General features: G+C 40.7%; 1 protein-coding gene across 1 annotated transcript in view; it reads left to right on the top strand.

Moving 5' to 3' along the window:
- sulf1 (sulfatase 1) overlaps window positions 1-18,832 on the top strand; it is a 30,331-nt gene extending 11,499 nt beyond the window's left edge. Inside the window, exons 6-20 of the mRNA XM_030767548.1 lie at window positions 1,584-1,753; window positions 4,194-4,344; window positions 4,457-4,632; window positions 4,807-4,935; window positions 5,269-5,325; window positions 6,871-7,006; window positions 9,567-9,777; window positions 10,284-10,536; window positions 10,692-10,788; window positions 11,002-11,096; window positions 11,897-11,974; window positions 12,961-13,133; window positions 13,366-13,508; window positions 13,730-13,853; window positions 18,000-18,832. Of these exons, the coding sequence (XP_030623408.1) occupies window positions 1,584-1,753; window positions 4,194-4,344; window positions 4,457-4,632; window positions 4,807-4,935; window positions 5,269-5,325; window positions 6,871-7,006; window positions 9,567-9,777; window positions 10,284-10,536; window positions 10,692-10,788; window positions 11,002-11,096; window positions 11,897-11,974; window positions 12,961-13,133; window positions 13,366-13,508; window positions 13,730-13,853; window positions 18,000-18,832 (2,826 nt within the window). The remainder of the gene's footprint in view (window positions 1-1,583; window positions 1,754-4,193; window positions 4,345-4,456; window positions 4,633-4,806; window positions 4,936-5,268; window positions 5,326-6,870; window positions 7,007-9,566; window positions 9,778-10,283; window positions 10,537-10,691; window positions 10,789-11,001; window positions 11,097-11,896; window positions 11,975-12,960; window positions 13,134-13,365; window positions 13,509-13,729; window positions 13,854-17,999) is intronic.
- Window positions 18,833-24,658: the final 5,826 nt, after the last annotated feature.

Consider the following 24,658-nt stretch of genomic DNA (forward strand, 5'->3'; position numbering starts at 1 on the left):
TATCATCCCCTGAAAGCTGTCAGAATGAATTCGCTTTTCCCAGCACTGTTGTTTGCCAATGTCCATCAAGGTAGCGGAGTTCTCATGGTCTGTGGAATTCAAGCAGAGGTTTCTTGGTTTGGGCACAAGTTGGCTTGGCATTTTTACAGGGTTGACTGAGGGATGGGTAAATAAATGTTTGGAGTGGTACTCAGATGTGAATGACTTGCTTGTTGAATTAGACGAAGGTGTTACGTTACCCACAAATTGAGAAATAACTGAGGTTGAATGTTTTTGTGCTGGAGACTAGATGGTTTGTGGCTTCATCATTAAGTGGATTCCATAACCACCAAAAAACACTTCGGTAAGTTCTTCTTCAGAAGGCCTGACAGAATTTTATTTAGGCTTCCGTCAGCGGTCAGAAAATGTGTAACTGCAATAATATAAAGTTCTGTTCTGTAGACTGACCAAATGTTCTTACCACTTTGAATAGGGACTGGTCTTGATCACAGTAAGACAGCCGAAAATCTTGCCCATTTCTCAGCTATGCTCTTTTTGGTTTTTTTTTTTTTTTTTTTTTTTTTTTTTTTTTGTGATGTAGGGCAGCATTTTTTTTAGTAAATTGTTTCATTTTGTTTTGGCACTGAGGGGCAGTGCAGACCGGTGTTAGCACACAAACCCAAGTCTTTCTGAATGGTTTTAGTGTCAGAGTCACATCTATAATTACATTACTCAGGACAGATGTAGTATGTCAGCCATGAAAAGTCATGAACCACTTCAAGTATCATTTATCACAGAAGTCATACAGCTTTACTGTATGTATACACTGTATTTCCCGTGGAACATGATTTAACTTCCAAACAACTTACCAAATCCTTTAACATACATAAACACAATTATTCATCTGTTTCTGTCTGAAGCTCATACTTCTCTCTTTTGCCTGTGGAAAACAGGAGACATCACTGAATTTAAGCGACACAGCGTTCGCTGGGTAAAGAGGTCCTTCAGGGCATTATCCATTCACTGGCTTCTGAACAATAGCCTTAAATCAACTTCCCCCAACATCAGCCTGTGGCAATGTTAGTATTAGACAAGACAGAGTGGGGGGGCATGGAGACCAGGTGTTGTTCCCATAACCCTCAAAGTGCAAGACCCAGTGCTACTGCGGAGGGGCTTCAAGTCCCATGCGATGAGCCCGTCCTTGGGAGGCCCTCTGTACATTCCTGCCGTAGCCTTGTCCCGGGTAAAGAGAGACCTTAATGTTGTCATAACACTGACCCAGTGGACGGCCGTGACCTTCTCTCTCTCCATGAAGCGTTGGCGTCAACACCTGTGTCATATGGAGTAATGCGCCGGAGCATGTCAAACTCGCTCGCAGTGTCATGCATCCATTAGCCACTGGTTTAATGTAAAGGGAGTATGACTTGCCTCTTTGTTACTAAGACATTTGTGATTTCATAGTTTGTGCTGGGGTTGATTTATTCATTCAAGCTGGGGAGGGATTGCAAATACTTTGGCTCCGTGCCCATGTTGGCTTATGCAGACCATGGCTTCTGTCACTTTGCCATTTGGGTTAAATGTCTCGCTTCGGTTTCTCGTTCTAGGACTACTTCACCGATTTGATCACAAATGACAGCATTAACTTTTTCCGGATGTCCAAGCGCATGTTCCCACACCGACCGGTGATGATGGTGATCAGTCATGCAGCACCGCACGGACCCGAGGACTCTGCACCCCAGTACTCCGAGCTCTTCCCCAACGCCTCCCAGCACATGTAAGATCCCCACCACACTCTGGAACATTCCAGAACATGCTGCTACAAGGACAGAAATGAACTGCCCTGAACCAAGCATGTCCTTTAACTTTAGACATCAAGTCCAGACTAAAGAAAATGGGCATTTTTGTTGAGTCTACGTTTTTTTTTTTTTTTTTTTTTAAATTTAAAACATTTTTTTATGACAGAATTATGTGATCCCAATCACGAATTTCAAGAGAACATAAGTCAAACATTCCATGTAGATCATTCCTCTCCAAATTTTATGACTTTATAATTGACTAGTAAAATATAACTGTGCAATTCAAGGAATCTAACTCAACCTATTGTTGGGACACTATTAAAAATAGCCTGTTCATCGTAGATGATGACAGTGCATTGAATTGCTACTCTTGCAAATGACTATACCACCGTTGAATCAAAATGATTTATCATCTAAGAATAATTTTGGCACATACCATCCAGACGATGGGGATGAGATTTTTATGGAGCCTTGTCCCAGTGCCAAGCCCATGATGGGTTCACAGCACTATCATCAGGGTTTGATGGCTGAGATCCTATTCCACAGTAAGAGCCATGGCAACGAGCCCGCCATCCCCTCATTCTTAGCATCACAGTGAACCCAAAGTCCCCAAGACAGATAGGAACCCACTCACACTGCTATGCTCTCTCTCTCTCCCTCTCTTGCTCGCTCGCTCTCTCTCGCTATTATTTCAGCTCCTCTTCACGCAGGACATCCTGACCTCCCTCATATCAATCAAGGCCTTCACTCTGCAGGTTTTGGGATGCGTGGAATGCATTGTTTATTCTAGAACAGCCTTTGTTGATGTTATTAATATATTTTTAGTGCAATCTGAGGCTCTGAATAGTTCACACAGGGAGGCCTTAGGGTTCAAAGTGACTGGCATGTTGTCGCGGTGCTGAGAATGTTGCCTGGCAAGTTCTGCGAATGGAACGGGGAGACAGATGGTAAGCGAAAAGCAGGAGTAAGCGATGGATGCATCCACGTTTCAGATGCTGCTGTCACCCTCTTCCATCCCCAGCGCTTGATATCTAAGGCCATAATGAAAAGCAAACTTTTGTATCCGATACATTTGGTGCCAAGTGTAAATTTAGGCACCATTATGTTTCATTCGTCAGTTGCACAATGAGGGGGGAAATACAGAGTTGATCCCCGTGCACTCATCAGTCAGGAGTTAAATAAAGCTTTCAATCTACTTGGCACTAGAATGTAAAAAAAAAAAAAAAAAATTGTCACGCAAGAGAATCTTTGATAACTGATACAGCTAAACTGAGATACATTTATACTCCCCCCGCAATTAAACAGCGCCCCCATAAATCATATAGGTGTCTAAACTCTGAAAGGCAAGTGCAAGAGACATTTGATATTAATGACATTGGAATTCTCCACAATCCAAATGTTCCACTTAGCCTGCTGTGAAAAGGAAAAAAAAATCCTCTGGAAGCATTGACGCATCTAAATTACAAATTTGAAAAGTTTTATCCATGAAATAATCTGCTATTTTTCAGCTTGCTACTTTCATCGTGGCTTAGAATGTGAAACATTTCATCCGTGCTATTGTGTTCCGATCTAAGGGAAGTCCCTTCTGTCCGCGTCTCTTTGTTTGGTTAAACGCAACAGGTCTCAGGTATGATGTCTGCCAAATCCAGAGTGATTTATTTTTTCTGACCCCCACATTTCTTGGTAGTGCCATGCCTCTAGCCTACTTCAATAGAGTAGAGCAAAGAGACAGGTTCTTTTGTCTGGCGTATTAGACCGCCTCACTGGTTGGGTGAAAAGTTCAGCAGACAGACAAAAGCAGCATGAAGAGCTGAGGGCAGGAGCCATCCACTCTGTCAGAATGTAGCTCTCCTGTCATAAGGCTTCATTAAAGATCCAGGTCCAAGGGTCTGACCCAGCAGTCACAGGAGGGGTGGCTCTCCAGCAAAGTCCAACTCTAGAGAGGGGCCAGGCAGTCAACAGGTGGCCGCCTACTCAACCCAATTCCATAAACATACTCAGTGCCTCTTGTTTACTCAGGATTTCATTTCCCACTTCAAATGTGCATGACTTGTTATGAGTTTTCATTCCAAGGGTTGTTACAAACTTTATTTTGGGCCTGAAGGCTGTGGAGCTATTATTTTCATAAGCATGTGCCAACCCTCAAATGATTTCTTCATGCCAAGAAACCTTGAGAGTCTCAGTTTGGTGTTATTAGAGATCAACATAGAGCCCTGAAAAAGCACCTACCAGGGAGAATTAGTACATTTCCTTGGGCAAATAGAGGATGTGCAGCTCTGTTATTGATGCTTGCCAAACATGTTATACAGAAGATAAAACTAACAGGAGCCTGAGGTTGTGAACTGGCAGACAGGTGAACATAGTCCCTGAATTGCAAAATCCAAAGGGAAACATTTTGTGCGTGTCTTTTGTCTGCAGAACACCCAGTTACAACTATGCACCCAATATGGACAAACATTGGATCATGCAGTACACAGGCCCTATGAAGCCCATTCATATGGAGTTCACCAACTTCCTGCACAGGAAGAGACTTCAGACATTGATGTCTGTGGATGACTCAGTGGAGAAGGTCAGTGCCTATAAAACCTTTTTCCTCTGATTTCAGTCTGAGATCTAATGCCAGAAAGTACAGATGCACCATAACGTTATGAATAACAGATGAGGGCTGTGTTTGTCTTCAGATCTATCAGACACTGGTGGACACTGGAGAACTGGACAACACTTATATAATTTACACAGCAGACCATGGATACCACATAGGGCAGTTTGGCCTGGTCAAGGGGAAGTCCATGCCATATGATTTTGACATCAGAGTGCCCTTCTTTGTGAGGGGGCCCAATGTAGAACCAGGGGCGGTGTAAGTTTAACTTCTTACATACAAGACTTCACAGTATATTTGTCCTTGTGCTAAACAGAGTGAGAGAAAACAGTTAAAACCCTGTGTAGAAATAACATTATTTCACACTTGCTTGGTTTTCTATAACAGTGGATGTTATGTGATGATCTGTGCTTTGTAACTTGTTTGTGACAGAAACCCTCAGATTGTCCTGAACATTGATCTAGCTCCCACCATCCTGGATATTGCTGGATTGGACACTCCACCTGACATGGATGGCAAATCAGTCCTCAAGCTGCTGGAGCAGGAAAAGACAGGCAACAGGTGAGATCCCTCTCCTTAGAGTACAGCTTGTGTGGAGCAACAATTGAACTTGAATGTTGGGCCGTATCCTGTTTGAAAACCTCTCATACAGCTAAAGAAACATTAAACACTTGGAGCTTATTTAAACAGGATCTATGATGTGAAGCACAGCTTTTCCAGTGAATGACAAGTTGTTATGTTCATATCCATAGGTTCTTTTATGACTCGATTTGTAGCTCTGGGACTACTGCAATTTATGTCATGTATTGCATACAGAGCATGTAAACAGCTGGTGATGGTATGAAGTGACATTCCATATCAATTTTACAAAACCATGTGCATTTTGTTTTTCAGATTCAAACCAAACCGAAAACCCAAAGTCTGGAGGGACACATTCCTCGTAGAAAGAGGGTAAAATTACATTCTTAATTTCCATTCTGTTTTGTGTAGGTCTGCCAAAAGATTAACGTATAACACATTTTTATTCAAGTCATTTGAAGAAGTTTATTACTTGAATAGAATTTGAGCAAGTAAATTTGATTGACTGGTCTGTTTCTGTTAGCTGTAAAAAGCACAGTTTACATTAGGGAAACAGGAACCTTTGTCATCCATGGAACATATACATTTCACACATGTCTGAAAGATATTAGCCATTAACTTGACATGGTTCTCTGTGTCCTTGAACTTTTGGATAAGTTACCCTGGCACAATGGAGCTGAATTTATACAATATAAACAAACCTTCTCAGTGTGGCGAGTCTTTGGCAAGTCAGCGTAGCCTTCTCTCAAATGATTTTTGACGTTAGCAATTCGATTGCAACTTGCTATTACAGCACTTTCTGATATCTAGAATGGAATGTTAACTAAGAACAGTATCCAGTGTTAACAATGTATACAGTGCCAATCATGTCCCGATATCAGAAATCCCAGCTATGATGTTTAGATATACTTGGTTGATCCCTATAGGGGAAATTTGTCCTCTGTGTTTCGCCAGTCTAGCCCAGCTTTTTGTACATAACTCTAAAAATCATGGGATGATTACTGTAGCCTAACTCAACTGTTATTAAGTGTTGTATTGCTCATTCACACAAGTTCCAAGCATTGCGTGTGAGTGCATTAGCTGAATATCACATGACCAATATAATGCCAATAGGTCGTGTGCTACGGTATTGCCACGCTAATGGAAAGCATCTGTTTAATTCTCAAATTGATCCCAAATAGTAAGGTCCAGCTCTTATTTTTCGCCATAGTCCTGCTCAATCTCTATAAACGTTTCTCAGAATATGACACAGTGCAGAGCGCTTCCTCGAACACTTAGAGCTTGAAACATCCATCCATCCATCCGTCCCTGCGCACTGGGATTGAAGTGTGAATAATCACATTTATTGGGTGGTTCTTCTGTAGTTGCTCCCACAGTTGATAGTCCCAGACCTCTTTTCACAATTTCAGACATTGTGAAACAAATTTTCCGAGAATGGCTCTGCAATAAAGTATGCTTTTCACCAGAACTGGCTGCCATTCCTGTGACTAAGCTGCAAGCAGCACTGCTGCTGCCTAGCCTTTTAGAGAAAATTAGGCTATTGGATCTAATGCAAGATATATAGATGTGTAGAACATCTATAATGTCTGAGAAATTAACCTGGCATGAAAAACGAAGTGGAAAGTAATCCAAATACAATAATACGACAATCTGACAGTTAGAATAACATGTTTAAGTTATAGTTTTCAGAATTTTGTAGTGTGTAGTTACTTTGGAGTGTCTTAAGAATGCAGTCAGCTCTGACTAAGCCAAGGGGAGTTGTGGGTAAGTCAGGTCAAATGATTTGCCTGGAGTGGTTGAGTGAGACTGACCTGGGCATGTCGCCTAGGCTTTCCTGGCACCCAAAGCCACAGAGCAGTCGCCAGCTAAGAGCCGCAGCCCTGCAGTATAGCTTATGAGGCCTACTTGTCATTCCAGCAAAATCCTGCGCAAGAAAGAAGACACAGGAGGCAGCCTGAACACACAGCACACAAACAGCTTGCCCAAGTACAAGAAGGTGAAGGAGGTGTGTCAGCAGGCTGAGTTTCAGACACCGTGTGAGCAACCAGGACAGGTACGACCGAAACTATCATAACACCTGCAACATCTCAGATTGTGAAATGTGAGCAGGGCCCCTAACAGGGTTATCTCACTCTGGGTTCAAAATTGTATCTCTCTCTCTCTGGATTAAAAATGAATTGTAGCTTTCTCCGCTTTGTTTAACGTTACTAACGTAACCTTTTCAAGGGTCCCCTTCATTCATTTAGATTTTTCTGTTAAATGCTTAATCATTACATGTATACCATGTCACGCACTGAAAGAATGGGATTTACCGGTTGTTATATAAGTGTACATTATATAAGTGTAAGGGCCTTTGATTTTCCTGTACCATAATCCTAAGAGTAAGGAAGTTTTTCCTTTCCAAGAACATGGTTCCATTTTCAACACTTGAAACATATTGTAGCAGTATAAAATACCAGCAAAATGCCCTCTTAGGCACATCTGTTCTCTGCATAGCACTGGTCCCATGATAAGCCTTTTTGTAATTCAAACTGCCATTTATAACAAGTGAGGTGTAATTGGAAATTGGTATGTGGAACAAGAAGGACTAATTCTACTGTGGTTCCCTTTCATCTGGGCCTGTTAAACAGCATGCCATGCCTGTTTCCCTAACGCTATGTGGTATAGCAATGAATCAGATGGAGCTGAACAATACAAATTGTTATAATTTCAGGTAGCATTAAAATACAGACAAGCTTTCAAGGACATTGCTAATATGAACCAGATAGTCTGCATGGGCTAGTAAGTGTTTTTCTTGTTACATTTGGCCCAGGGAGTTGATTTGATTCTCTCTCTCTCTTTCTCTCTCTCTCTCTCACAAACACACACACACACACACACACACTCTCACATTCACGCGTGTGTGTGTGTGTGTGTGTGTGTGTACATTCTTGCCTCTACACGAGTCTGTGCTCCCAAGTGAAACTGTAAATGCAGACTGATAAAAAAGCTTTTAAATATAAATTAAAAATATCATGACTTTTCATGATGTTTTCATGGGCATTTGACCCATGTTCTCTTATGTTGTAACAAACATATTTATGCACTAAAGCATAAATCTGTTGCTACCATTAGCTTTGCCACTCCAAACCATTCTTCCTTGAAGCTCTAGAACAGTACACCAACTTCAAAAAACAAAAAAACAAAAAAAAAAAACCATCACGGTGGATTTGATCAACTCTAGCTTCTAATCTTCTAATATTTCTGGGTGCCATCACACGGTAGTGAGATATTGCTTTAAATTATAACCCTCCCTATGCAGTTAGATGGAGATGTGTCCGTAATTTCAAATTAGGTCGACAGAAAAGTGGACTGGTAACTTATATTAGCCACTGTCTCACAGTATTGTGCAGCCAAGCTTTGTTCTAGTTCCATCATTATTTCAGTATCCAGGTTTCTGGTTCAAAATTGAAACATGATGTCAGCAGCCTCCAGGTTGAGCCCAAATGCAAACCCGGTGGTGTCACGGTCTAGACTCTCAAAGCTGTATCAGTTTTGGTCTGCCACTTCCAGATCAAGTTCCAGCTTGTGTAGCTTACCTCTCTCTCTCTCTCTATTTGACTGTTCCCCTGAGAGCCCTGTGTGTGCTGTGTTCATAGACATAGAGGAATGCAGCCTGAGTGCTTTAGCTGAAAGCCATGCAAAGACAGTGGCAACATAAAAGTTCACTTGACAGCTGCTGTCCCTCAGTAACTGCGCTGCAGTGTGTGCATGTGAGTGCATGTGTGTGTGTGCGTGCGCGTGCGTGCATGCATGCATATGTTTCTATGTCATTCGAGACTCTGCTAGTCAGAGTGTGAGTTAGCAAGACCCTGTTGAGTTTGCAGTGTGTGTGTGTGTATGTGCGTTTGTTTAATGTCTGTTTGACTTGAGGCTTTTGAAACCAGGCAATATCTGAATGAGAGAGGAAAGTGTCTGTGGAACGGTGTGTTTTGGGATGTGTGTGTGTATCTGTCTGTCCGAATGCAAACAGTGTATGAAGGTCTCTAGCTATCGAGACAGTTTAGCATTGGCTTGCTCATTTTCAGTACCTTGTCGTGCAAACAGACTGCCAGTTGCCACTGTCTGTGAGTTTGCCTGCAGATATAACATTACCCTCAGACATATAAGCTGCTTGTCAGAACGCGAGCGCTTCTCAGGAAATTTGATCATGGCCATCACCATTGTTTGGATACAGTCTCCCACAGTTCTGAGCAAACATCTGAACTGTAGTCGATAACACTATCTTCCCGCCTAAAAGTATGTTCACTTACAAAATTAGGACCAAATTAGGAACAAATTAGCACCTGCTTGTGCTTTGTGACTTAATATGGTGTTGAACTGTCCAACTGTGTTGTACTATATCAGTAATGCTACAACAAGGTTTTAATCTAGAATGAACTTTTTGTATTTCTAACAGTTGATAAGTAAACACAGTCTTTTTTGCACTTGTGGGAAAAAAAAAAAGTATGATCCTTTTGCACACTTTTAACACACATCATCCTCCCCAAATCTGTCTCTTCATTTGGCGCATGTTCGGTGTGTCACGTTGTTGCGTGACCTGAAGTAAAACTTTTCCTTCTTTGTCCTGACAGAAATGGCACTGTATCGAGGAGATCACAGGGAAATGGCGCTTACAGAAATGTAAGGGCTCTTTGAAGGAGGGTCCAAGGAAGAGAACCAGGAGCCTGGCCTCACGCGGTTATAACAGCCGCGAGAAAGAGTGCGATTGCGGGGACAGACCCTATAAAAGTGCCAAGGCAGAGCGCCGTGCCCAAAGGCAGTTCACTCAAGGCAACAGCCAGCGTGAGTGACCACACAGACAGGGCAGGGGTGGGTGGGTGATCTCTAGGAGGTGCGGCGGGGGTTGGTGCAAGCTGTTAAAGACTTCTGACGCTTCTGGCATCTTCTCATGGGAAATGGTATTAGTGCTGTTTTCACCCTGTAACGTGATTGATGGTGTGTTGATGATGAAGTGTTTTGAGATCATTTTGGGTTGCGCTGTTTAAGAATACTTAATGCTACATGCGCTGAAATCGAAGCATTTCATCATCCGGCGCTCAGGGCAATTAATACGATGCTGCGTTTGTAAGTTTTAGTGTTTTTTTTTTTTTTTTTTTTAAGATGACGGTGACACCTAGTGGTGATACATTGCATGCACAGTGGAGGGTGACCATATCCTATCAAGTTCAAGAATGTGCGAGCCTTATCTAAGCTTTATCTTTAATGTTCATGTAAATGTGTGTGTGTGTGTGTGTGTGTATGCATAGACTTTTCAAGGGCTGATTTTTCTTTGTCTCGTCCTGCCTCAGGCTACAGGCCTCGGTTTGTGCACACCCGGCCTGCCAGATCTCTGTCAGTGGAGTTTGAGGGCCAGATCTATGATGTGGACCTGCAGGCCGACGAGTCATCTCTGCGACCACAGCCAATCAGCAAACGGCATTATGAGCCAGACGAAGCCTTTGACTCGGACTTTGGACTGGAATCAGACGATGGATCAGAAGAGATGCTGGCTGATGACACAAACGCTGTGGGATACCCCAACTCACTCAAAGTCACACACAAGTAAACACTGACTACTGGCCTACAGCACTCACATACACAAACAGCTCCTGTGTGTCTTCTGTAAAAATGACACTTTTTGGACACATCATTGTACAGACATGTATATCCTGTATCCTCTTGGCTACCTTGCTGACTATGTTCTTATTCTGTCTCAGATGTTATATACTAATGAATGACACGGTGCACTGTGAGAGAGAAATCTACCAGTCTTCCAAAGCCTGGAAGGACCATAAGAGCTATGTAGACCAAGAGGTGAGCCCGTCACTCAACCCCTCAGTTTCCAACAATGTCTTCAGCTTCTGCTCATGTATTTTACTGTGTTTGATTTTGGGACAGGATGGCAGAAAAAAAAAATCCTTGTCTCATTTAATTGGTTTCACACTTGGTTAGGACAGAGATGCACTGGTGTATTGGTTTATATATTGGTGTAAGTTGCTCTTCAGTGAAGTGTAACTGTTGTCACAGATTGAACTGCTACAAGATAAGATGAAGAAACTGCGTGAGGTACGAGGTCACTTGAAGAGGAGAAGACCAGATGACTGTGACTGTGGAAAGAAAAGGTTTGTCTCAACTCACTCCTTCGTCTCACACACCCTGCTTTCTTCCATTTTGTTCATATTTTTCTCACATTATTTCCCCTGAAGAACTCAATGCTTATTCATTTTAAGATGTTTAATCATTCAGTGCGCTAATGACACGGCTTTTCACCGCATATCTAGAAAAACTGTCACTCAGCAACTGCAGGAACAATTTTAGGAGCACAATGATATTGTCCCTTTCTGACAGTTGCAGGAGAATTGCATCATTTTAGTTGAGTTTTGCCCGAAGTGGTTTCAGTCTCTCCTCCCTACGGCCTCTTTGGGCCGACTGCTATTTGTTGAGGTCTTGCAGAGAGCATCTCAGGGTGTGATTGTGATTAATGCTCTCAGAATGGAGATCCAGCCGAAAGCATGGCGATGTATCACAAACCCATATTCTGATGCGCACAAGGCCAATTTTTCGATAACCGCTAGGCTAGAGATAGTCTTAGACACACACCAACTCGCTCTTGGTTCAGACACAGTGATTTGTTCCCAAGCGTTCCTTAGACTCCTCATAAAATTTCTGTCAAATATTGTCTCAGGACTGCAGAGGGATGATAGATACAGGGTCGTCCATATATTTTATATCGTGTGACATCTGACACAGGACTGGGCGCAGTATTACTTTTTTCCATCATGTTTCATTTTAACAATCTGAATTTGAAATGACCTCCCAGAAATCAATAACACCTTGTTGAAGATCACTTGAGTTTGTGGCAGCCATTGGGAATCTGTGGAGAATGGCATGAACTTAGCTGCTCTCTCTCTGTTGAAACCAGCTACTATAGCAAAGAGAAAGGGCAGAGAAACAAACCTGAAAGATTGAAGAACAGGAATGACCATCTGCACCCCTTTAAGTGAGTCTCTTTGCTCTGTGTGTGTTTGTGTCCCTGTATCATCTGTGTGTGTCCCCCCATGAGTGGTGTCCACATCTGTATCAATGAAAAGTACTGTTTTTTGGGGGTTTTATTTACCAACAGAGATGTAAAAGTGTTGATCTAACACGTTTTGTGCTGATAACATAAATGTTGTGTTGGGAACACTTGTGTTTTATGGTTGTCTGGTTGTTGATCAGTGTGTGTTTGTGTGTACTCAATGGGAGGGTGACCTTGATATAGAATGGCTGTTGGCTCTGAGTGGTGATAACAGTTCCTTGGTGGTGTTTGGATTCTTTTTGTGTGTGTGTGTGTCCGTGTGTTTTTGTCTGTATGTAACCATAACCAAGATGCTGTAATGGAGAAAATGATGGATTGTTTTTGGCAATTTTTCCTGACGCCACTGATTCTGGGAGACAGAGACTGTCCAGAGATTCTAAGTCAAAAGTCTGTGTCGTACACAGCAGCCAGAATGTCAAACAAGTAAGCAGGCATAGCAGGATCAAATCACTCGTGACATCCTCGGGTATGTTAAGCAAAGGAAGACTCTGGCGGTCGTGTCCCCAAAAAGCATGAGGAATCAATATATCAGTATGAAGACGAATTAGCTGAGCCCTCAAACACATGTATCTGCAAAAACCCCAGCATGTGCAGACACAAACATGTTATTCTGAAGGCTGTAAATGTTTCTAATGAGATAGAAAACAGCTTAGTAGGTTAGGTAATGATGCTAAAGGAATGTTTGTGTGTGCACATGCATGTTTGCGTGTGTGTGTGTGTGTGTGTGTGTGTGTGTGTGTGTGTGCGTGAGAGAGAGAGAAAGAGTAAAACAGCCCTCGAACTTGGCGATGCGGTCAGTGTTACGAGGCTCCCACTCCTCACATCATTCCCATGGTAACAAACCCTATGACAACAATGTCATGCCTCATTTTGAGGCTACAGTTTGATCGATTCTTTGTGTTTTGCAGGGATGCAGCGCAAGAAGTGGATGACAAGACCCAGCTCTTTAATGAGATTCGGAGGAGAAAGAAGGAGAGAAAGGAAAGGAAGAGGCAGAGGAAAGGGGATGACTGTAGCTTGCCAGGCCTCACCTGCTTCACACACAACAACGACCACTGGCAGAGCGCCCCCTTCTGGAACTGTACGTCCATACAGCCTCTTTTTTCCCTTACAAAACACCACACAATCAGATGTCCTAGTTACATGTCGAAGTGACCAGCTATGGTTTCAGTTGAACAAAGCACAAAAACATCTTCTTTTTTTTTTAATCTGGATCGCCATATCTAAAATTTTGTACAAGAATATCCTATGTGAAGAATATTATGCTTTTGTTCTGAAACAATAAATTGACCAATGATCACCTTCCTCTACAGTGGGAGGGTTCTGCGCATGCACGAGCTCCAATAACAACACGTACTGGTGTTTACGGACCATCAACGAATCCCACAACACCCTCTTCTGTGAATTTGCCACAGGGTTTCTGGAGTATTTTGACCTGAACAGTGATCCTTATCAGGTAGACTGTTACCTCTAAGAGACTGATACACCAAATAATAGCATTCCATGTCTTAAATAACAAACTGTTCTCTACGTACTGTATCTACTTTGTGTAGACCCGTAGCCAAATTCTGGGAGCATTTAATTGCACACAAGTGATATTTCTATTCAAATGATGAATGATGGATCTTTACGAGATTGTGACAGATGTTGAATAAGTTGTTGTTGTTGTCGTTGTAGTTGACGAACACCGTATTCTCCGTGGAGAGGGAGGTTCTGAATCAACTCCACCTGCAGCTGATGGAGATGCGGAGCTGCCAAGGACACAAACAGTGCAGTCCTCGACCCAAAAGTCAGGATGCAGGTACCAGCTTTACCTCCTCTTGTCTTTTGCACAATGCTGAAATGGTTACGCTGAAGATGCTGGCCCATCTCAACTGAGTCAGTCCGTTCGGTCTGACTCACTGATTTTCATGTATTTGCTTATTTAGTTTCATACATTCAGTCCAATTCCGGACAAGTCTGTGGTGAACATGATTGCAGTGCAAAATGAAAAATCCCACTAATAGTGTTTTATTAGTTTGTGGCCTTGCATTTTTTATTGACAGTGAACCATTTCAGTATTATTTGGTGTTGCATGGTGCATGGGACTGGATTTGAAGAATTCAGTAATGTATGCCAAACAGTTCTTCTGAGGGGTTTAAAGGGTTGTCATTCAGTCCTGTCTCCTAATTCTCTCCACATATCAGTTTCCCCTCGTTTCTGTGATTCCCGTCCCAAAACCCGCACCAGCGAACGTTCCCCCTTCGTCCAGACTCCTGTCTCCTGCCCCAAAAACTCATCATCTCAATCTTCGCTTCTGTTTCTCTTCCATTTTTTTTTTATCGCAGGCAAGCCAAATGGATGCTGATTTTTTTATAAATGTCTGATGTTATGTTCAAAGTGAAGGATGTTCTCATCTCCGACTCTTTATCCTCCCACTGAATGAATGAATGTTTCTGTAAAGTCTGTGGAAGCTACACAGACTAAAGTTTGTTTTGTTCTTTTTTTTTTTTAAACAGTAATGATCTCACATCAAGGATCTGTTATATTTTTCTGCGGTCGTAATATTGACACAAATTTCATGAAAATGACATCTTTTACAGGCAAAGCCTCGATGTTCTTTAGCGGCTAAATATACATATGAGTCATTTATAGTGTTTTTTTGGAGATGAAAGTATGTGGTCATTGTGGGAGCGGTGCCTGACATTTTGGTGAAGTCTGTTTTGCATTGGTTCTCCAGTGAACCTCTGGACTATACCGTTTTCTCGAAAATTTAAATGGCATCACATTTTCACATTATTCTCAATCATGACATCAGTTACCTCAGCAGGACTAGGATCATTTCAAAATGTTGGACTCAGTTCCCTTCTGGGCATCTATGGGGTGGGTGAGCTGTTAAACTGATTGAGGGGAATTTGATTTTTATGTGCACTGAATGAAATCCTCTCCTGCTGATCCAAATTCGATTTCAAATTGCACATCCTGTTGGATTTGGCCAATTCAATTCAAATTTACACTCGTTAGTTTAATTTAAATCTGATCCAAACTTCTGATTTAAGCAATGTTATTCTACATTATTAAATTAGCTCTGTTTATAACAGAGTTGTTAAGTTCCAAATTTTGGCACTGACTCACATTGAATTCATGCACTTGAATCAGATTGGCCACACCCCACAGGATAACCTATACTAATTTGAATTACAAGATGTGAATTTAATTCAGTGTAATGTGAACGAATTCTCTCCAGTGAAGTTTACGGGGCAGGCACTGCCAGATATCAGAATTAAGAATTACACCCAAATTTGGTTAATAAATTAATGATTTAACTGCTGTCAATGACAGCACGATGTGGCAAACGTGATAGTAGCTCACAGATTGAAAATAACTTTCAAATCGACATCCAATGCCTGCAACAGTAACCACACCCCCCGAGCAGGAGTAAAATGCCGGATCCTGTCCAAGTCATGATCAACAACTCCTATATGTGACACAGTCATATCTACAGATGTGACGCCGGAGTTCACATCAAGAATTCTTCAAATTTCATTGGTTATTCCTACTTCATGTCAATGTTTATATGAGAAGTTGATTTATTTACTTAAGTCTTGACTTTTTTTTCCCCCTCCTGTAGGAGAGTCACTTTATGACCCTTTCTCTTCTCCCTGATCATGCCCTACACTCCAACCACCTCCTTCATTATGTTTTCTTTCTTGTCCCCCCCCCCTCTTTAATCTAACTGCATTTCTCTTTAGGGACTGTAAACTCTGCATGAAGATCTGCATTGTGAATGTTTCATATACCATCAAGGTTGAGGCATTAACATTCAACATTGCTCTTATTTTCCTAATCAGGGAGTAAAGATGGAAGAAGCTATGATCCACACAGGTATCCATCCTTTTATGTTATCCTCAGTGGCTTTCCAATAACTGCATGGGCCAGCTCATTTCCACTAATATTTCATGATGCATTGAGCTAAAACGTGTGGTTGCATGCTTGGTTGTGCTAACAATTATTCAACAGTTAATTATAAGTCAGTTTTTTGATGTTCAAAGAGTAAAAATGTCATCAAAAAAAGAAAGAGTATGACATCAGATGATTATTATGGAAATAAAATTCACTCCGTTTACGATTTTTACTTCACGTCCAGTGGTCACGCTCTGTCCGGTCATTCATAGGCATTTGTCTTTGCTCTCTCTTTGTCTGATTCATTTCGGTATTTTTTGATTTGCTGGGTTTTTTAAATTTTTGGTTTTTTTTTTTTTTACACACAATTTTTCATTCCGTGGGTTTACATAGTTGTTGGCTGCCCAAAGCAGTTTCATGATACTGTAACCTTGTTCGTTCCACAAATATTTATGATTATTTTCCGTTTTTGTCCTCTGGTACTCTATATAGAATTCATTTCTGAAATGACTGAGGCAACTGACTAAAAACAGGGAATAGGGCTACTAAAGAAATACAAGTTAATGCATTCTGAATTCATTAAAAACAGAAAGCTTTACAAAATACCCCTTTCCATGTAGTGATTTTGAATGTAGAATCAACGATTATTAAATAGCGTCTCATCCGTGAGTTATGCAACAGCACACTTATTACATCTTTAGCTTATGTCTGTAACAATTTTATAGACATAACTCAAAACAGACCTGCATCAAATCGACTACATTTATAGCCTATCGCAAACGCTCTTAAATGCCTTCCCTCCCTTGTTTCCACACTCTCGTGTCTGAATAACTGTAGAGCAGTTTGGATTGTGCCCAATGCTGCTTCACTCGGGCCTTTCCCATCTTTGGGTACATAGAAAAGCTGACAAGGAAGGGAATTCATTTAAGTGAATGCCAGAAATGAACGCACCATATAGCTCATCAAGGCCTGTCACAAACCATCATATTCATCTCGAGCTTTTCATAAAGCATCTTACTAAAATAATCCTTAGTGTTGGGGATGTTTTTTTTTTGTTTGTTTGTTTGTTTTTTCGACAACCTTTTCCCGTACCTCTCTTGACCTTCTCTGTTTTTGGCACGTGCTTACCAGGCAACAGCAACATCGAAAGTGGTCAAAGTTGAGGAGACCAAGCCTTTCGTCCCTGTGAGTCGATAAGACTGTGTAAATCCGTTTCCATCCTCATTTCACAATAGTGTCTCTTCCACTGCTCTCCACTGAGCTTGAGTGTGTGTGTGTGTGACCGTTACAGGACAGTGATTAAATCCTATGTTGGCTGGCAGAGTTTGCTAGAACAGCAGCACTACTGTCCAACTTGCTCTGGGAATGCTCATTCCATGAAGGCTAGCTTTCATTTTCTCTCTCTCTCTCTCTCTCCCTCTCCCTCTCTCTCTCTTTCTCTTTCTCTCTCTCTCTCTCTCTCTCTCTCTCTCCCTCTCTCTCTGTGTCTGTCTTCTTAACATAATCTGTTTTGCAGATATCCATATTTTCTTCCATTGTCTCTGTCCTTTGCTTTTTTATTCCTTCTCCGTGCCAGTTTCTTTATTCCAGGTTACCTGAATTTATAACTCTTCCAACACATGAAGTCTTTTTTTGGGGGGGGGGGGTGCTTCTGTTTGTCTCAATGACCTTTTCATTACATAGGAGAAATTTTCAATATGGTTAGGCGCATTGTACACCACTTGTGATTTTTTTTTTCTTTTTTTGGGGCGGGGGGGGGGGCTTTCAATGATTTAAGAGGTGGCTTTAATGTTCGTTCACTTTTTGCACTGCTTGTTGCTTCTGAATGTAGAGGCTTTTTGGCGGGTTCCATGCATAGCAAAGCAAAGCCCTGCTATGGTGTGTGGGGCACTAATTCCATGGGCTTGACTCAATGGTTGCCCTAAGCCAGGCATGACTGCATGTTTTCAGATGCATTCCAAGATAAAAACCAAAAAAAAAAAGGTTCCACTTAAGACATTTCTCCCAAAGCTTACTAAATTTCTACCCCTTTTCTACCCTCCCCCCCCCCCCCCCCCCCTCACAGTTCACAGCCAGCATGGGACGGACGAAAAGGTTAAGCTGCCGAATTTCACAGAGGATGTCAACTGGCAAGGACTGGCTGACTTGTACAGTGTCAATGAAAGTCTATATGAACGCAGGCACGACTACAGTCCCAGCCTGGACAACTGGATGAACTTTCAGAAGGATGTAGATAGTATGTTTGCACTGCTGAGCATTTTGAATAAACTCAATCAAACTGATAAGCTTGACCCCCTGACTGAGACGGGCTCAGGTGCCGGGGCCCTGGAGGACTCGAGCGGTGAGGGGGCTCCTGTCGGGGGCAGCTGGTCCCCCCCTGCGGTCACAATAACCCCCATCATCCCTGGCTCACACAGCACAACCGCCAGCATGCTTCATGGGACGAACGTGTCGCTGAATGATCTTCCTGAGGGACTTCCGACCGTGGCCAGCTTTAGGAGGGATCGGTCCAGAGGGGATACGTGGATGCAGGAGCTGGAGAAAGGGCTGGATAACGATGGGTTGACCTTCAGCGGCAATGGCCTCACCGAGCTGGAAACGCACCACGACTTATTTCTCCGCGCCTCCATCAACCTCCAGGCGGAGCTGGGCATTAGTCAGACTTTGGAGCACCAGGAGGAGGATGATGAGGACATATTTGAAGCCCAGGGTTATCTCCCCCTGTCACCTCAGCCGGCCAGACCTAACACACAGGTCCGTGACAGTTCCATACCTCCATCGGAAGCGCCCCAAAAGACGGAGACTGTCACCCTCTGGCCGCTACATCACAAGTCCCAGGACCCTCAGGACTCAGAGGGCAGTGGCTTGGACAATGTCTCCTTCAATAAAACTGTCTGACAGTAGCTGTGTAGCTGTGGTCCCACACTGCTAGCCCGTCACACTTACAAATGCCGGGCTACTTCCCTCAGTGGCTGTGTTAGTCCTGCAATGAATCATAATGTTATTATGTTTATTTTATTTTTTTTACAGGTGTTTCCATTTATTAGAAAACAGTGTTAAGTTTTATAAAGATGATATGATTATATACATATATATATATATACGCACGCACACATTTTATATTATTATATATATATATATATAGTGTGTGTGTGTGTGTGTGTATAGAAAGAGAGTGGGGAAAATGGAGAGAGAAAATATATTTAGTAAAGAAAGCGCCTTAATGCAGCTTAAATGTTGGGTTTTAGATTGAATGGTACCATCAAAGTACGTTTTTAATATATATATTTTTTAAGAAAAACTGGTGAAAATGGAAAAAACTATTGCAATGCACTCATTCATGAAAAAGTAACAGGTCGTATCCCAACAGTGTAACCTTTTAATGCACTTTCAATGTTTCTTAGATTGTTGCCTCTCGTATTCACATATATACATATATCTACAATGTTGAACTGCTCTACAAATCCTACAGTCAGTCAGATCCCGGAGTTTTTATAGTTCCATAAAACAAGAGGTAATGACTCCCAGCCCTTAAAGCATTTTAGAGATTTCTGGTTGTTTTTTTTGCATTCATCTTCTGTATATGAAATGTTATAGTATGCTGTTTAGTTTACGCACTCTGTTCGCTTCAGGTTTTATTTCTCACGGTGCAGTTTTTCAACACATCACTTTTGAAACACCATGGATTTTTTTTCGTATGCGTTTGAAAAGGGGATTAACACTATTCACAGTTCCTTACATAATGAATTATACATATTCAGTTTTACATTGAACCATAAACGTATCAACACACCAAAACAAACCTCCCATTTTAATGAAGAATGTTGGATGGGCTTCTAAATCAAAAAACTCTTTTTCAGATGACAACTCCAATTTGTCAGTGTTTTTCTTTTTTTAAATTTTTGTTTAGTTACTGACTAAATTATGTCTGAATCAATTGCTTTGATAAAACTTGTTTAAATTCAAAATGCTCATCCCAAAATTATCAGAAACACTGTTCTTTTTATTCAGTGAAACTGTTGAAACAATTCTGGCTTCTGGAAAGCCAAGAGGCTGTTAATAAATAAAGATTTCTAAAAGATTGCTGTCGGCTAATACAACCAACACACATCTTGACATTAGCGATGAACTGGTTATTTAAAATTCAGTAGCATGCTAGCGCCATCTTGTGGGGAAATAATGTGCTGTCGTAATGACTTTAAATACAGGATTACAGGATAAAAACAATTCCTTCAAATGTTTGCCTCTGCAAAAGAGAGTTGACCTTCGAGTAAACCTCCAGATCAGCAGAAAATAATTTTCCAAATATTGAAATTTTCCAAATATTGAAGTGCTGAATACTCAACACATTACTTTGCTTGTTAGTTCTATGATTCTTTACATGATACCATGGAAAATTGTTGTGATGTCTATGGCGAATGGTTTTGTTTACAAAAAATGAAAATGAGCACTGCATTTTACTATTATCATAATCATACTATCACATGCAAATGATTGTTGTTTATAGAAATAAGCAAATATGTCTGAAAAATTTGACATTTACTGAATTTTAAACATTCATGGGATTAAATTTGCCCAGAGCTTCGGTCACAAAAAATTGCAAATATTGTCAGACAGATAAGTTTTCAGATTTGTTCATTCAAAGTGAACAACTCTCGGAACTCATCTGCAAAATATTAGTAGAGCGAGCAATGTCCATAACTAGTTGAGGTCATTAATGTAATTTAACTAATTCATGAAATGCTCACCTGCTTGGGCTAATCCAGAACTTGTTCCTCTAACTTTTTTTTAGCTTGATATCAAGACGACTACTAAATAAACCAAATGATTTTTAAAAATAAATAAATAAATAAATAAATAAGCCATTAACAATAAAAGGACATTACATACATACACTGCCTGGCCAAAAAAAAAAAAAGTCGCACACATTAATATTTCGTTGGACCGTATTTAGCTTTGATTACGGCGCGCATTCGCAGTGGCATTGTTTCGACAGCCTTATGCAACATCACAACGTGTATTTCCGTCCAGAGTTGCATTCTTTTTTGGCCGAAATCTTGTTGACGACAGGAGAGTCTTCTCCAGCACATCCTAAAGACTTCCAATGGGGTTAAGGTCAGGACTCTGTGGTAGCCAATTCATGTATGAAAATGATTCCTCATGCTCCCGGAACCACAACTTCAGCCCGATGAATCTTGGCATTGTCGTCCTAGAGTATGCCCGTGCCATCAGGGAAGAAAAATCCATCGATGGGATAACCTGGTCATTCTGTACATTCAGGTACTCAGCTGACTTCAGTTATTTCCACATAACGTGGCTGAGCCTAGATCTGACCAACTGAAGCAACCCCAGATCATAACACTGTTTCCAGAGGCTCCAAATCCAAATGCGATTTTTTTTTTTTTTGGCCAGACAGTGTATATACATACATGCATACATACATACACGCAGTAGGCGAGTTATGTGTGGGGGGGTGCCACCCCCCTTGTTAGCAAAATGACCCACTTTTTAATCTGCCATCCCCCTATATACTCTATAGAGTAGTGTCAGTGACCATTGGGCCGTTCCCCTTGTTAAAAAATAACAAATCACCTGCTGCATACATACATACATACATACATTCATACATGCAATATACACCATGAAATCGTGATCAGGACTTGGAAAGGAGAGAGTTCCCTTCTCCAAAATGTCTCTAGCAGACAATTTCCACTTTACTTATACTCCTCAGTTTTGCTGTCACCAGTCTCTATCTTACAAGCAACTCAAATTTCTGTGGTTCATGGTACACAACTACTTCACCTCTGTAAACTGTTTTCAGTCTTTCTGTCCTTCTTATTGTTTCACCTCCTGGTCCATCTTCGTCTCCAGTCACTTTTAGACCCAGGATCCTCATCTGCTGCTCCCCGTATGGTCTTCCCTGTGCTCCCCTCTTAGTGCTAGGCTTCCCAGCAGGCTGCCCCTGAAGGCTCTCCACTGTGTCCTCCATCTCTCTGTAAGGAGTGTGTATTGTCTAGTTAGTCACCTCGTGGACTTACTCAGACACAATGGTATTTTTAACTCATTCTGAGTCTATCCAGATTTTCTCTAGAGGCAAGTCAGCTAGTACCAAAATAAGCACAGACTTGTACAAAAATACCTCACGGCAAGATGTCACTAAAGAAACATCTTTGTTGACGAGACACTCCAGATAAGAATGAAATTTAGTTGCTCTCCGAGGGGAAATGGGGGGGGGGGACCTTTGGTACCTGCTGTAAGATGAGGCATTTCATTCAATGTGTTTACATTTCTCAAATGATCATTTCAGATAAGGATTAAGCAATTTTTGCTCATTTAACTGACATTACAATTGACGCTATTTGGATAGCTTGTTACTACTGCTACTGGTGCCAGCCTACAACAACCACTAACAGAATGCAGAATCAGAGCTCTGAATATTCCCCAAGAATCACTTGAACACCCCTGGAGAAATCCCCACAAAAAAGCGTCCTTCCAGTGACTTTCAGTATTATAAAAGGATATGAAAATTAGATTGATCTAAGTCCTTAATATCTTGTGGTGACATGACTATGAGTAAATCAGAGCACCGTGTTAATCTGGATGTTGATTCAAACTTCATTCTAAAGTTTTAAAACTTGGAACTGTAATAACTCTCCCACCATTATCCAATACCTGAACTTTAAAATAATAGGTGATTTTACCATCCAGTATGCTTAACAGATGATCACAGATATGAGGCATGTCACATTCTAATAATGCACCACTCAGATGAGGTGCTTTGTCCCTCACTGGTCTCTTTAAATAAAATAATTTTACCCAGGCATTTATAATAACAATTAATGCTACATCCCAAAAACAACATGGCTTAAGATGGCTTAAAATACTTTTTGGATAAAAATTTAATCAGCACTGAAAGACAGCAGGCAGTATTGAAAATATTAAAAAAAAAAAAAAAAAACACTGTGTCAATGATAGGCATAACCTCTAGGGGGCAGCACATAATGGTGAGATACTGTGGAAAAATAGGTGGCATTTTGAAATTCTGGGTTTAAATAAAGGAAAGAAAAAAGAAACACCGCATTCATTTTAATATTTTTATTGACAAATATCAAATATTGACCTCTGACCCTTGTTAACATGGAGCAGAAGCTTGACCTCTCAAATACATTTTTTGTTTGTTTGTTTTAAATAAATACATGTTGATAAAATATTCATAAAAATGAAGAAAAAAAAAAAACAAAACAAAACAATGAAAGTAAAATAATGTGAGAGAGTTCAGGACATCTTGTGCCTTACCCTAAAACACCATGCTGAGACACGAAGTCCGGAAGTTTCCGGCCAGTCTTCGTCACAACATCCAGAGAACGAGCGTAAGCACAGCGACCCCAAAATATCTAATCATCACCACGTCATGTCCAGTCACTCAGATATGTAATCAGATAAATATATGACAGCCTTCTGGTGACAGAGGGGCGTTCTATCAACCAATTCAAATGTAGATTACCATTGCCAATATACAGCCTCCATAAATCAAATCCAACTTCATCCTATAATCAGAAACACTGTAGGTCATTCAGGCACAATAAATATAATTATACTGTTTTCATCTTTTGTTTTCCTCTTTTACAATTTTTTTGGGATTAGTTCATAAGAAAATTACTAGCTAGATGTGAGTTCTAGGGCATATATATATATATTTTTTTTCTTTTGACTGTTTCTCATATATTTACATTGCAGCAGTATGAAAACATGGGTACATGTATCAAGTATTTGTTTCAGAAACATTGATAGTAAGATTTAGAAAAAACACCGTACCACCCGTTACGCATGGGCTTTCTCATTTGCCAAACATCGTTTTTCTTTCCCTGTTGCATGCCTGCAGTCGCAGAGATGGTATTTTCTTTAAATTTTGAATAAGAATCACTTCAAACACCTTTAAATGAAAATACAAATGGGAAAGACTCCCACTGAATCAGAGGTTTATGGCATTCACAGGAGCTCCACCCTCAAACTGTCACAGAAACCGTAAAAAGAATGACCATTTCTAATTCAAACGCTTGGTCAAACTTCCAGTACTAATAATCCAATGGTGAGTTTCTATTTGTATTGTATTATTGCTGTTTCTAAAAATCAAACACTTTTATGTCACATATTGATGCATATGGATTAAGGTAATAACACCATAACTGTAACAAAACATGGTGTGTTTGTGAACAGAAAATGGTGTATTCAATTTTAAGATTGAATTTTTCATAGTTAACGTAACTTTATACTTAGCAATGTTATCCTGATCTTTTAACCAAGCGTGTCTGCCCCTTGAGCTTCCAGATTCTAGAGTACTAAAGTTTTTTTTGTTTTGTTTTGTTTTATTTTGATTTCTTTCTTTGTTTTTGTTTTTTTTTCTTTAAACGTGTCTGTGAAGCACCCGTGCTTAAAATTTGCATTGCGTTTTTTTGGGCGACACTGTATGCATGCTGAACTAATCTTTTAATCCACGATCCACTACAATGAAATCCTATGCTTGTCAGATTTTTCCATAACCACTACATGAATGATGCAGTACTGGAGGATACATAGTAAATTTCTTCATTCCGTCATGGATTCACTGTTGTCACAATATTGTGCTCACTAAATTTTTATCTGTTCCGAAGGCCTATATATATATATATATATATATATATATATATATATATGAACATAATTACTAAAGATTTCAAACAAAAT

Source organism: Chanos chanos, chromosome 3 (genome assembly GCF_902362185.1).
Source record: "Chanos chanos chromosome 3, fChaCha1.1, whole genome shotgun sequence".
NCBI classification, from domain to species: Eukaryota; Metazoa; Chordata; class Actinopteri; order Gonorynchiformes; family Chanidae; genus Chanos; species Chanos chanos.